We start from the raw sequence: 13,426 nt of genomic DNA, 5'->3' as shown, positions 1-13,426 counted from the left end.
AGCCAAAAGGTGGACAGATGGGTAAACAAAACGCGGTCCATCCATATAGTAGAATATTATTTAGCCTCAAAAGGCAAGGAAATTTTGAACCACAACTTGGATGAACATTGAAGACGTTAATGCTAAATGAAGTAAGCCAGTCACAAAGGACAAATATTGTATGATTAGAGGCCCGGTGCACGAAATTCATGCATGGGCGGGTGTGTCCCTCAGCCCAACCTGCACCCTCTCCAAACTGGGACATCCCTCTCACAATCCAGGACTGCTGGCTCCCAACTGCTCGCCTGCCTGCCTTCCTGATTGCCCCTAACTGCTTCTGCCTGCCAGCCTGATCACCCCCTCACCACTACCCTGCCAGCCTGATGGATGCCTAACTGCACTCCCCTGCAGGCCTGGTCCCCCCCAAATGCCCTCCCCTGCAGGCTTGATCGCCCCCAACTGCTCTCCCTTGCAGGCCTGGTCCCTCCCAACTGCCCCCCCCCTGCTGGCCATCTTGTGGCGGCTATCTTGTGTCCACATGGGGGCAGCCATCTTGTGTATTGAAGTGACAGTCAATTTGCATATTACTCTTTTATTAGATAGGACTCCGCTTCTATGAGGTACCTGGAATAATTGAATTTATAGAGACAGAAAGTGATTATTGGAGGCTAGTGGAAAGTTTGTGTTTCATGGGCACAGAGCTTCAAGCTGAGATGAGAAAGTTCTGGCACTGGGTAGTGGTGACAGACGCACAAAAATGTGCATGTACTTAACGGCTCAGAATTGTACACTGAAAAATGGTAAAATGTTATGTATATTTTACCATGATACTTTAAAAAACATAAAGTACTCTGGCACTTTAACCTGATAATCGAATTTTCATCGTAAGTGAAAATGTATCCAGTGGAATCAGAAATTGTAGAGATTGGTACCTATCATCTATTTTAAAATGTGTGAACTAGTTTTTTAGCAGTGGGAATTTTCTCATTATTCCTTGTCTTTGTTTTACTCATATTTCCAGTCTGCTTCTCCTGCAGAATTTTATCCTAATGTAATATTTTATGGAATCTCTGTTGATCATGTTATTCTTTTCTGCAACAAAAATAGCACATATATCTGAAAAAAATTAATATATTTTTTATTGATTTCAGAGAGAGAAAGGGGGAGACAGAGAGAAACATCAATGATGAGAGAGAGTCGTTCATCGGCTGCCTCCTGCACGCCCCCTACTGGGAATTGAGCCTGCAACCCAGGCATGTGCCCTGACCGGGAATCAAACCCGGGACCCTTAGTCCTCAGGCCAACACTCTGTCCACTGAGCCAAACCAGCTAGGGCTAAATCTGAAATTTTAAATGATTTCCTGTGACTAGAGGCTGTACATGATCTGGATTGTGGCTGTTGATTGCTAGGACAATTGATTAAAACAATCTAAATGCAATAGATTTTGATACAATTTTATTCTTTAATCATTCTTTATTGGAAATGCTTCATAATGAGATAAATGAAGCATTTAAAAAACTCATGTAATATTAGATGACTCACTTATTGCTGGAATGACTCAGACTTTTAAGCACCAGATATATTCCTATTATTTGTTTATAGATCGGGGCTCTGAGTAAACTTGTTCACATAAATAAGCACACGGGACATTCAGGCGTTGCTAGAACAGTATCGCTCAATTGGTTGAACTCTGAGTTTTGTGCAAAAGGAAAAAATCGGTCATCCTTATTTTTAGTCATTTACATGCTTATAGTTCCACTTTCTCATATTTGTTGAGGAGGAGGAACTAGAAACCATCCAATCTGTGAAAAGATTTGTTACCTAAGTCAGCTGTCACGAATTTCTCAGTTTTTTGGGAAGTATACCAAGAATGCTTTGTGAAAATTTCAGGTGACTACTATGTCTGTTATTCTTTCACTTTGAGACCTCGTTGAGCTCAGTTTACCTGAAGAGTTGAGAAAGTTGAAGTACTGTTAACTTAAACACACACCTTTGCCAGTACAATATCTTAAAAGTGCTCTTTATCCTGTTACTTGCTTTACGTTTGTTGTGTCACAACCCTGGGTCTATAGATTTTTAACTTAATCTGCTTGTGGTAATGTCAGCCATACAATCTAATTTAATGAAGTTCGTTCTTATTGTCAAGCCAATTAGTTCCATCAGGCTTGCTTTTTGTCAGGGGAAAGAAAAAAAAAAGTGACTTCATTTTCCCTAACCTCGGTGTGAAGTTCTCGTTCACAGCACCCAGCCGTGTTTCTAACGGGGCATCTGGTGGGTGTGTATCGGTTCTCATTGTGGTTTAATTTGCATTTCTTTGATGAGTAATGAGGCTGAGCACTTTTTCAGGGGCTTATTGGCTATTTATACATCTTGGTGAAATGCCTTTGCAAGAGGTTGTGTGCCCTTTTAAAATTGTTCTTTTCTTTTACTTTTGTGAAGACTTCCTATGTATTGTGGAAATTAGCCATTAGTCGGATATGGTCACCGATACCTCCTCCCATTTGGTAGCTTGCCTCATTATCTTCTTAATGGCGTCTTGATGAGCAGAAGTTTTTAATTTTGGCAAGTCCAGTTTATCACAGTTCCTCCTTATGATTGCTGCTTGCTGAGTCACTGCACCCAAGTCACGAAGACACTGTTTTCCTAGAGAAGCTTTACAGTTTTAGCTTTCACTCGCAGGTCTCTCTGATCCGTGTGAAAGGTACTGTTTGTATATGGTGCGAGGTAGGGAGTCAAGGTTCGTTCTTCTCCCATAGGCTGTTTTATACCATCTGTTAAAGCTTTCCCCCCTGACTTGCTCGAAGACAGGTATCTTCCTAGGGTTGCATTGACTGCGTAGATCAATTTGGTGGGAATTTGCTTTTTAACAATATTGAATCTTCCAATATATGAACATGGTATATGACACTGTCAAACCTAAACATTTGTAATATTTATTGTAAGAAACATGATAGAAATCACTTTGAAATAATTGACAGTACTCATTTGGAGATTATTGGAAGTAGCCACACTAGAATAACCCAACAATCGTATTTCTATGGTGGGAAGTACAGTACAAAGGTAACTTAATGTTCTCTTCTACCTTAACCTGTAATGTGATTTTGAACGTGCAGTTAAAATGGTAAGGCAGCTGTCCTTTTTGCTCCTCTGAATCCCTGTTGCACGTATGGGCACACAGACAAACAAGAGGTTGTTCTAGGATGTGAGCTCTGGAGAACAGCCTTTCCTTTCGGTGAGTCGTGTGAGAGACAGTTGATAGGTGAGCCAGGGCTTTCATCGGAGGGGCCGCAGGGAACCCTGGAAAGGGCCTGGTTGAGGAGAATGAATACGGTGAAGAAAGAGGTTGGGTGAGAATGGGATGAATCACCTGGGAGAGAGAACCTGGGGTAGAAAAACGATTTCAAACTCCTGCTGATCGAAGTGTGGTCAGCAGACCAATAGCGTCGACCTCACTCAGGCATTTGTTAGAAATGCAAAATCTGGGGCCTGACCTAGATCCACTGGATGAGAGTCAGTGTTTTAAAGAGATTCCCATGTCATCCGAATGCCCATTATAGTTTGAGAAACATGCAGGCTCCCTGGCATCAAGGGCCACTGTGCACACAGCAGCTGGAAGACCTGGGCTGGTGTCCGGCTTCCTGTGTGTTTGCTCTTTCAGTTGCCAAATGGGTTTTCAAAATCATCCTTTGGGTTTTCTTGATTTTTTGGGGGGCGGGGGGGAGAGGAAAGGGGTCTTTTAAACAGTCTTTTTGGAAATAGTCTTAGAGATGCTTCTTTATGGACCTGATTGTAAAGTCAGTCATGGGAACGAACCTAATGAGGACGCGTGGCCCATGCGTCCTCTCTCTGCTGTTCTCAGGGACTGGAATTTGGGGTGAGGTTGAGATTTTGTGAAAGAGCTCAAGTGTGTTTGCTGTACAAACTACAACAGTGCGTGTGTTTAAAATATAAAAAGGTAAAAAAGCGGAGGACACGTTTTATTTTGTATTGTTATAATGTTTGTGCAGGAACTAAAGAAAAATCTGTTAGAGCCTGCTGCTCTCACACAGTAGCTGCGTTTTTCTGTTATTAATCAACATTGTCCATCAACACACAACTTTCACCCAGTTATAACCATGGTATAAGGGGCAGGTCCCCCCCCCCCCCGCCCCCCAGCTGTGCCTCTTCCTCTCATCCCTGGCCTCCCTGCTCTGATCTCTGCTTCACCGTGGGCCTCTACCACATTATTTCCTGTCCAAGAGTTTACAGAGCTTCCTCGCTGCCTGCCCCGGCATCCGTTTGGTATTCCAGCCTCGGCTCTCCCCGGCTTGGCTGGCCCAGACACACCTGGCTACCACGTCTCCTCTGTTACCTCCTCAAAACTGGATCTCTTGTTCCCTACGACCAGCTCGTGACACATCTCCTCCGTTCTCCCGGCTCCTCCTGACTTCTTGCGATTACCACCTGCCTTTTACAATGGAGTCTGTCCTCGTGGTTTCACAGGTGGGGCCTCAAGGCACTGTTCTCTTGTCTAACTTCCCCTCCTTGTCAGATGCTCAAGAATGATGGTTGCAGGGGACCCTGAGCAAACGTGTGCTGAGTTTGCTAGCAGCAGGGGTCATCAAAGGGCAGACAGGGTCTTATGCTGAGGACACAGAAGGTCAGGGTAGAGGCAATGCCTCTCTGAGCCCTGGAGCCAGAGTCCCCGGCTCACCAAATTAAGAACTTAAATCACAAACTTCATGCAGGTATTAATAAAAGAGCCTTACAGGAGATGGCATTCAAGGTGAGACATTGTTCAGATGGATTGCCTTAGACTGAGAATCACCACGCCTCTCGTGCCGGTTATTGAAGATAGCTTTGCATGTCTAGTTGGCACTCGGCAAAAGATGATAAAGAGTATTCTCCAGGAAAAAGGACCAAGTTCCTGCCCAGCATCAGATGTGAGTTTAAGAGGCAAAGCCGGGCTTCTGCTCAGTAAAATCAGCCTTTTGCTTTCAGACCTTTGACCGCACTGCCTGTTAGCCTGTGCTGACAGCTTACTCCTCACACTCTGTCCCAGGGGAGCAGAACGGGTAAGTTTGGAAAGGGGATCAGCAGGGCATTAGAAAGGAGGTTTTTAGTAAAATATTTCGGGCCACAAATGGCCGCAGAGCGATCAAGCCTGCTTTTCACCCAGGACTCTCTGTGTAACCTGTCCTGCCATGAGTTTGCCCCCCTTCTCTCTCAGAAGTGTCTTGGTTCGAGTGGTAAATTATGTGGTCACCCTACTGAAAGTAAGATACTGATGAAAATATGTGTGCCAGCCCCTGTACCGAGTGCTTTGTGCAGTCCTCACGAAATACCTGAAAGGTGGCTGCTGTTGCTGCTTTGCAGATAAGAAGATGCTCAGAGAGGCTAAGTGACTTGACTGAGCTCACACAGCGCAGACCTGGGAGCAAAGCAGGGTCGGTCAGACTTAGAAAGCGAGTTTGTTTTCCCAGGCCTCTTGATGTTAGGACGTAGTGAAGGAGTCCTTTGTGTGGAAGAAGCAGGGTGAGGGAGAAGGACGAGATGAAGGTGGCGTCTGCGGTGGGGGTGCCGCAGCGAAGGCAGAGGGGTGTGAACTTAGACCCACAAGCTCCTGGGTGCGTGAGTGTGGCCATTTGTTCCCAGCATCCTTCAGCAGGCCTGCCGCTGCGGCGTGGGGCTTCCGGTTGGGTGGGAAGCTGGCGTGGGCTGTATAGGTCAGTAATGCTCCAACTTCCTGTGCGCACATTCCACGTTGGAACTGTTGGAACACGGATAAATTCCACAGGTCTCGGGCGGGGCCTGAGGTTCTGTATTTACAACAGGCTCCCGGTGACCCGGAACTGCTGCTCCGCCACCTAGACTTTGGGCTGCGAGAGAAGAGTCACTGGTTAGACTCTCCACCTGGGGTATGGGTTCACCCTATGCACAGAAGCCCTGGTTTTAGGAAGAGCGGGGACCAGTGGCTTCTGGACAAAGATGCCTTCACATTGGGGCGGAAGGGAGGGACTAGACAGATAGCTGGTTTAGGGAGGAATGGGTCCTTAAATGCGGATGTTTTTAAAGAAAGCGTTATGTCTTGTAGATTATTTTAAAAAGTGTATCCTTAGCTTGGGGGAAGAGTGGCCGTGGAGAGCAGAGCAGGTGGGGTGGGGACAGCGGTGCTGGACCAAGGCCTTCTGCGGTGCTGGACCACGGCCTTGACGGGCAGACAGGGAGCCGGGCAGGAATAGCGGGACGGATGACACAGCAGCAAAGCTGTAAAAAAATCCTCCGAGGGAGGAGTCCCTCGCACAGACTGGCCATTCCCTGTAGGCTGAGGCTGGTGCCTGTGGACACAGCCGGCCCGACTCCGGGAGGCGCTGGCCAGCATTCCTGTGGCTGACAGCATTGTGCCTCTCTGCCCACCTCGGACCCTGTCACCGGCAGGCAGGCAGGCGGGTGGTCCCAGGTTGGCCTGCCACGTCTGGTTACTTGTGTCACGTGGGGGCACAGCAGGGTGGGTGCTCCCACCCTGGGCTAGGCCTGTCTCCCTCCTTTCTGAGGGTCACGTTGGAAAAAGACTGATGCCGAGAGGATGTTGGCGAGGACGAGGTGGCGGAGGCTCCAGAAGCTCTGGGCAGAGCCAGCCTCTGTTGCTGGAGCTGTGAGTGGTCACGGGAGTAGGGCCTTGGTCCTAGCAGCACCCTGATGAGAGGGGACGCAGGCAGCTGGCGGCCTCAGTAATGCTCACAGCTGGCAGATGGCTCTGAGGCCCCTGGAAGGGCAGAGCGGGTGATGCGAGGTGCCGAACCGGGCATTGTGGGGCATTAGACCACTTCTGAGCCTGTTTCCCGTGTTCTGGTGTGTCAGACCCGGGAGTGTTTAGTCTATGTAGACCTACAGTTAGGGGAGTGAGGGAGGCACTGGACCAGATATACGTGCTCATGACAATGCCCACCCTTTTGGGGTGAGGGGACCCGGGACCGGATTATCTTACGGCAGATCTTACTGGGCTGTGGGCCGTGGGCTGTGGGCTGTGGGCTGTGGGCCATAATTCCAGCAGCCCAGTAACTCCCCCTCCCGCTGCCCACACTGACCCTCTTCTCTGTGACCGGCTGCTGTAGACACGCCTGGAGCACCAGGTGGTGGTGCTGGGTGCACGTGCGCAGTGTTTCTCTGAAGGTTCCCCTTCCTCAGGGGCAGCCCTGCTGTGTCAGGGTGCTGCCCGGGGCTACTTGCAGCACAGAGATTTTTGCCAGCAGGATCTCGGAGCTTTGCATTCAGCTGCAAAACCAGGGCTTGAGCAAGCAGCTGGAGGGAGTCCAGGACTAGAGTGTTTTTGGGTTTAGGGGTGGAGAGCAGAGGAAAGAAACGGGAGGGGCCGGAGGGCAGCGCTACACAAGCCAGCAGTCGCAGCTTCGGCGGTGAGGACCTCTCAGTCTTGCCCGAGGGCCACTGGCCACCATTGCTGGAGACCCTGACTTACCGGCACCGCACCACACCCGGCTGTTGCAAGTAGCTGTTGTGCTGTCTTTTCCCTGGGAGGCAAGTCTCCTCCCTGTCGTCCCCTCCTGCTCCTCCCCGTTCTGTGAGGGATGGTGCCGTTCTCTATTGCACGCTCAGCCGGCTGATGTCACTGGCAGCGGGAAGCATCAGCAGCCTGGTCACATGCTGGCCCAGCCTGTAATGCAGACGGGATAGGGGTGTGTGTGTGGGGAGGGGGCTGTATGGCCACTGCTCTTGCTCTGACGCCCCCAAAAGTGCAGAGGCAGCAGCTGCAGCATCCAGCCTGTGTGGATGTCTGGTCCTTAAGCTCGGGGAAACTATTGTTATTAACATTTATTGGCGATAATCCTGGGGCAAACAGCCCTTAACTCTGGGGTTTTGCTGTCCTCCTGTCCGAAGCAGACTTCCCGGACTCTGAAGACGCAGTCACAAGCAGGATGCTTTTCCCCACCTCTGCGCAAGATTCTCCCCGGGGCCTCCCAGATGCAAATGACTTGTCCCTGGGCCTGCAGTCCCTCAGTCTGACAGGCTGGGACCGAATCTGGAGCACCCAGGACGCAGATTCCTCAGCCCAGAGCAGCACACACTCCGGTGAGTGCCAGGAATGAGTCGGCCGGGGGAGGGGGTGCATGGGTGGCGAGCGGAGATGCCCGCAGCAACAGTTGTTCGTTCCCCTCTGCATCCCCCACCACACACGCACAACATGGAGCTGTTCTGCCAGAGATGGCAATGCTGGCTGTGAGTGTGCAGGACAGATGGCTGCTCGTAAAGGCAGGCACGGCTCCTCACTTAGCCCGACAGACTCCCCGGAGTTGTTAGTCTGCACCTGGGTGGCCCTGAGAGAGGTCCCCAAGGTGTCAGCCTCATGCAGAGAAGACCCAGACAAACCCCCTGGTGGCAGGCCTGTCTTAGAGATGATGAAGCAAAACATTTTTGGGCGGGGGAGGGGACTTCAGGGCTGATTACTGGAGGTCTGGGTTCTGTGTCTCAGTGCCTTTGAGGAACAGGGAGCTCTCTGGAGGGTGGGTGGTCCCCTGAGTCACGGCAAGGGAGGCGGGGTGATCCTAGGATGTTGGAGTTGGCTTCGCATAGGTTAAGAGCATTGATCCCGGAAGGGGGTCGGCAGGGTAAGCAGGGTGGAGTAACTCAGCTATGGAGGCTCTTTGTGTTAAGGGTAACCAAGTGGATAAAGGAAGAGCCACTCCCCTTTAGGACCCCCTGTCACTATGAGGGGGTCACTGGGGACAGAATGAAGGGGCTTCTTGGTCACCCTTGGAACAGCTTCTGCTCAGACCTTGCCGTTGCCCATTTATTTCCCTCTAGTGGTACGAGAGGGAGGGCTGGCCAGATGCAAGTCTTGGAGTAGTCAGGAAGAAATGTGAACTTAAGAAATGCTGCATGTATACTTAAAATCTACGTATTTGGCTTTATGTGAATGATGCCTCAATAACAAGAATACTGGCAGCAGCTACTTTACAAGGGTGGAGGGGGGGCAGCCATTTGCTGTTGGTGCCCAGGGAGTCACTGAGCTGCCAGCCTCCTGCCTCCCCCGCTCCGACACTGGCCGCCATGGCAGCCAGGTACTGCCTTGTTGATTTCTCGGGCCTCCACCCTGTTTGGTGCAGCTCTTTTCTCAGTATACTGTGCAGGGCCTGGTGCTCTTGCATCTGCTGACATTACAATGCCCACTCACTTCGGTAAAAGCCCATTGGATTGGGGATTGGGTTTTTATTTTTTGTTTTTAATTTGGTTGTGGGTGGGGAAGAGCTTTGCCTTAAGTGGCTCCCTCTGGGTCAAGGTAGAATTTCTTGAAGTGCTGGCCTTCAGCTGGGGAAGTGTGGTGTCACCGTTTGGTTCTGTGCTTGCAGATCTCGGCATGGAGGCCGGGGTGGCTGCTTTTGGGTGGTGCTCTGAAGCCAGCCTTGGTGGCCCGCAAAGCTGACCTTGTGCTCTGCCCCCCTGTGTCTGGGCAAACGATAGAAGCGCTCCCAGGAAGTGGCCACCTGTCTGCGGTGGTTGGCGTCTGACCAGGGCTCTGTCTTTCACTGAGTCGGGTTGGGGTGTGGCCCTTCCTGGGCTCCGGTTTGTCTTCACTCCCAGGGTCCTCCTGAGATGTAACCACAGCGCACACACGTGAAGGAGGGCCATCGCGGGCCTGGGAGAGCTCCGCCTGAAAGTGACTGTGAAATTGGGCTGTAAAAAATAGCTTGGGTTATTACTCAGCAATATATATATAAAAAAAGAGTGAAATCCTGCCATCTGCAGCCACATGGATGGACTCGGAGAGAATTATGCTCAGTGAAGTAAGTCAGAGAAAGACAGATATACTGTATGATCCCTCTTCTATGTGGATTCTAAAACACAAGACAGAAACAGTCTCAGGTACAGAGAACACACTGATGGCTGCAGGGGCGGGGGCTGGGACATGGGTGAACAAGGTGATGGGGAATAAGAGGTGCAAACTTCCCATTATAAAATGAATAAGTCGCAGGGATGTAATGTGCAGCCCGGGGAAGATTGTCAGTATTATTGTAATAACTGCATGGAGACAGATGGGTACTGGACTCATTAAGGTAGAGAAGGTATATGTCGTAAGGCATGTGAACGTCGAATCACTGCGTTGTCTACCTGAAGCTGACATGATAGCGTGTGTCAACTATTTAATAAAAAATAGCTTGGGTCCAGCCTTCACTCCCGGCTTTCCCACCCCAGCGGCCTGTGCTGCCGCTGCCTCTGAAGTGGGGATGGGTTTACTTCTCCTCCTCGCACCACACGCACTCCAGTGATAAACGTACATGATTTTGTGGATCAGGGAGGGACTACAGTGTGGCCCTTGCACTCACAGGGACAGGGGAGGGGGCCTAGGGGTGCGGTCTGGCTATAGGCAGGGTTTGCGTGCCCATGCCTTTCTCACTGACGGTGGAGACACACCCGTCCCTGGTCCCCGTGTTGTCCTTGCGTTGTGGAGCTGTGGGGATGGCCATGTCGTCTCTTTCTGTGTTCCCGGCCTCCTGGGGAGCCCACACGCGGGTGCCGCCTCCTGCCGTGGGATGCGGCCCTCCGCCCGCCAGCTGCAGCGGCGCCCTTGCCAGCAGTGCGGGAACACGCAGCCCACTCCGGCGCCCACATGCCTCCGCCTGAAGGCCAGCAGCTCCGCTTCTTCTGGGGGCGCTGGACAGTCTGGAGCTGTCCTCGCAGACAGCCTGGCCCCCTGCTTTCTCCGCACAGGCTTCCTCCTCGGCCGTGCGGGGTGGTGTGTGGCCCCAGGAGCTGTAGCTTCACACTGAGGGCAGCAGGGTTGGAGGTGGCAGGGCTCTCGACTGGGAAATCTTGGCTAAGTTCATTCAACCAACGTGGAGCACTTGCTGTGTGCCAGGCACTGTGTCAGGCACTGGCGGTGACCTCAGTGAGTAAAAATCCCCGTGACCGTTACAGGAAGACAGATGAGACAGGGTGCCACTTGCAGCTCGGTGGGTGCTGCGGTGGGGTTTTGCATTGGGACACCTTCCAGTGGGGGTTAGCCTGACACGGGGACCCGGGCCTTTCTCTAGGGTGGGGCCTTCGGCCGCGTGGGTGTCGCTGGCCTCGCAGGCCCGCAGCAAGACCCTGGAGTGGAGTCTGCTTTTCAGTGTTGTGCCTTCAAGGCCACTGCTGTTGGGCATGTGGCGCTTTGGGGGGGGGGGTGTCCCTTCCTTCTAGACGGGACTGTGAAAGCCACACTCGGTGTCCTGGGATGGGGACACAGTGGCTAATGACGAGCCAGCGTTATCGACTGCTTCCTGCGCTGAGTGCATCGCCTGACTTCAGTGCCTCGCAGCCCTGGGAAATGGGTACTGATGCCGGTCCTGTTGGAAAGAGAGGAGGTAGGCCCACAGGCATCGCCAAGGGCCAAAAGCGACAGCTGCCAGAATTCAGCCCAGGCTCTGTGGTGCCCTTCTACACCTGCGTTCCCACGTGCAGAACCCTCGCATGCTGGGCAAGAGCACTTAGGTTAGGGTATCTCCGTGTACAGCTCAGGGGCTCCTGAGCCAGAGGCAATGTGTGGCCTTGCCGAGGTCCCTGGAGGCCAGGGCAGGCGACAGGCAGGCCTCAGCTCATCACTGTGCTACCCGATGGATCGTCTTCCTGCCTTCCCCAGGTGATTCCCGCATGTGGCACAGCTCGGCAGGCGGTGGGGTGACTGAGCATCTACCTGGGAAACCGGGGCTCATAGTGATGCCTGTGCAGAAGCCTGGCAGACCAGGTGCCCGGACAGCAATGCCAAGGGCCTGTCCTGTTTCTTCCCCTCCCTGTGGAGGTCCCTGGGGGACAAGCCTGTGCACACTCTGGCCTCTGCCCGGCTGCTGACCAGGGTGCTCTGCTGAGCTGCTCCCCACGGGTGTACAGGCTGATGGCCTGGGCTGGGAGGGACGTTTCGCTTCTGCTGCTGCTGTGCTTCCAGACAGCCTTCCAGGCAGCGTCCAAAATGGGGCTGGGCTCCTCCTGTGTGTGGCATGGACATCTGGGTCCAAGGTCCCCTGCAGTCTGCCCGGGCCACCCAGGCCTCCACAGCTGCATTCCCAGCACGTAGCACGGTGCCCGGTCATGGCTCCTTGTTAAGTATTTACTGAGTGATGAGTAGCAGGCCTGACACTGCAATTTTGCACTACAAGGTCTCTCCCATCTCTTGCCTCCTACGTGTGTGTTGATCAGCTGGATGGACAGGTGGTCCGTGGGGAGGGGAGGGGCTCCTGGGAAGCCGTGTGACAGTGGGTCCCTCCTAGGTGAGGTGGGTGGGTGCAAGGACAGTCAGTGTCAATGAAACTACTCCAGGGATCGAGGTCGGGGAAGGCAATGCCGGGTACCTGGACCTGGAACCCAGGCGGGAGGTAGACTCAGCTCGCCCGGAGTTGGGTGGGTGAAGAATTGAAGACTGGGGTCTGGACTGGGTGCCGCGCTCCCATTCCGACCTGTGCCTTCAGGGTGATGTTGGACAAACAGCCTAGAACCAAAGGTTGGGAGAAGGAGGGAGGGTTCCAGGTACGAGGCCTTCCATCTCAGGGCAGGCGTACTAGCCCCCGCCCGCGTTTCTCCCGTGACTTTTCCCGTTACGTGACGGCACCTGACCGTGTCTGGGCCTCATCTCCCAGGCTGAGCTCTCGCTCGGTGTCTTCCACGCAGGCCTCCGTCCGGTGCGAGCCTCTCGCCGCCACCAGGCTCGAGTGCCTTTGTCCTCTTGGGCAAGGCTTCAGAGAATTCCAGCCGTGACTCAGCGGTGAAACCCACAGGAGCTGGCATAGGAGGGCGAAAGTTAACAATCGGTCTAAAAATACTACTGCTGATGTGGTCTCCTGTACCCTCTGAGGTAGCATTAATGAGCTGGGACCTTCTGCCAGGCCCTCGCCTCCCGTGACTCCGTCTGTGGCTGGCGCCGCTTCCTGCCAGCATGTGCGTGGGGATGGGTGCCTGCCCCAGGAAGAGCACGCTGTTCCCTGAGTCACTTTCGGGAGATGTGGATCCACTGTGTCCTTGGCCACCAGGGACAGGAGCCGCGCAGAGGGGGACGGGGGGCCTTCTCTCCCACAGCCCCCACCCCCTTAAGCCATCAGGGTCCATGCCTGGCCTCTGGCCGTGACGCAGCTCTGTGCCCTGTGCCGGGGAGTGGAGTTGGATGTGGTCACTGGCCTGCCGTGTAGACGTGGCTTAATGAGAGTCCCCGTCGGATGGTCCCCCCAGCTGCATCCTCCTCTCTTTGACTCCCAGCGGGAGGAAGTGGGTGCTGCTCACTCACAGGGAGGCAGGGTTCGTGGCTGAGCTGGGATAAGGCGATGCCCTCTCTTATATAAGGCCCCTCCCTGGGGCCCACCGTCGCTGCTGCTTCCCCTTCCTTTGACCTGGAGACCTCAGAGACCCACCTGGCCAGGCCCTGTGTGGTGTTGGCCTGTAGGGGGACAGTGAGGTCACTCAGAGGCATTTGACCACGGGTGACGG

At 53.0% G+C, this 13,426-nt stretch overlaps 1 protein-coding gene across 12 annotated transcripts in view; it reads left to right on the top strand.

Moving 5' to 3' along the window:
* The window catches only part of CPEB1 (cytoplasmic polyadenylation element binding protein 1), a 59,391-nt gene that overhangs the window by 23,751 nt on the left and 22,214 nt on the right, over positions 1 to 13,426 (top strand). For 6 of the 12 annotated variants that reach the window (XM_079763979.1, XM_079763977.1, XM_079763974.1 and 3 more), the window contains one exon: positions 7,859 to 8,047. The exons of 1 other annotated variant lie outside the window; for it this stretch is intronic. In XM_079763979.1, the coding sequence (XP_079620105.1) occupies positions 7,859 to 8,047 (189 nt within the window). Of the gene's footprint in view, positions 1 to 7,855; positions 8,048 to 13,426 lie in introns of all 12 variants that reach the window. 5 more of the 12 variants (XM_079763978.1, XM_079763973.1, XM_079763984.1 and 2 more) reach the window with 1 other exon arrangement.

Source organism: Cnephaeus nilssonii (genome assembly GCF_951640355.1).
Source record: "Cnephaeus nilssonii genome assembly, chromosome: 24".
In the NCBI taxonomy this organism is placed as follows: Eukaryota; Metazoa; Chordata; class Mammalia; order Chiroptera; family Vespertilionidae; genus Cnephaeus; species Cnephaeus nilssonii.
Note: the sequence above shows the minus strand (reverse complement) of the source record. Positions and strands in the feature narration are given on the sequence as shown.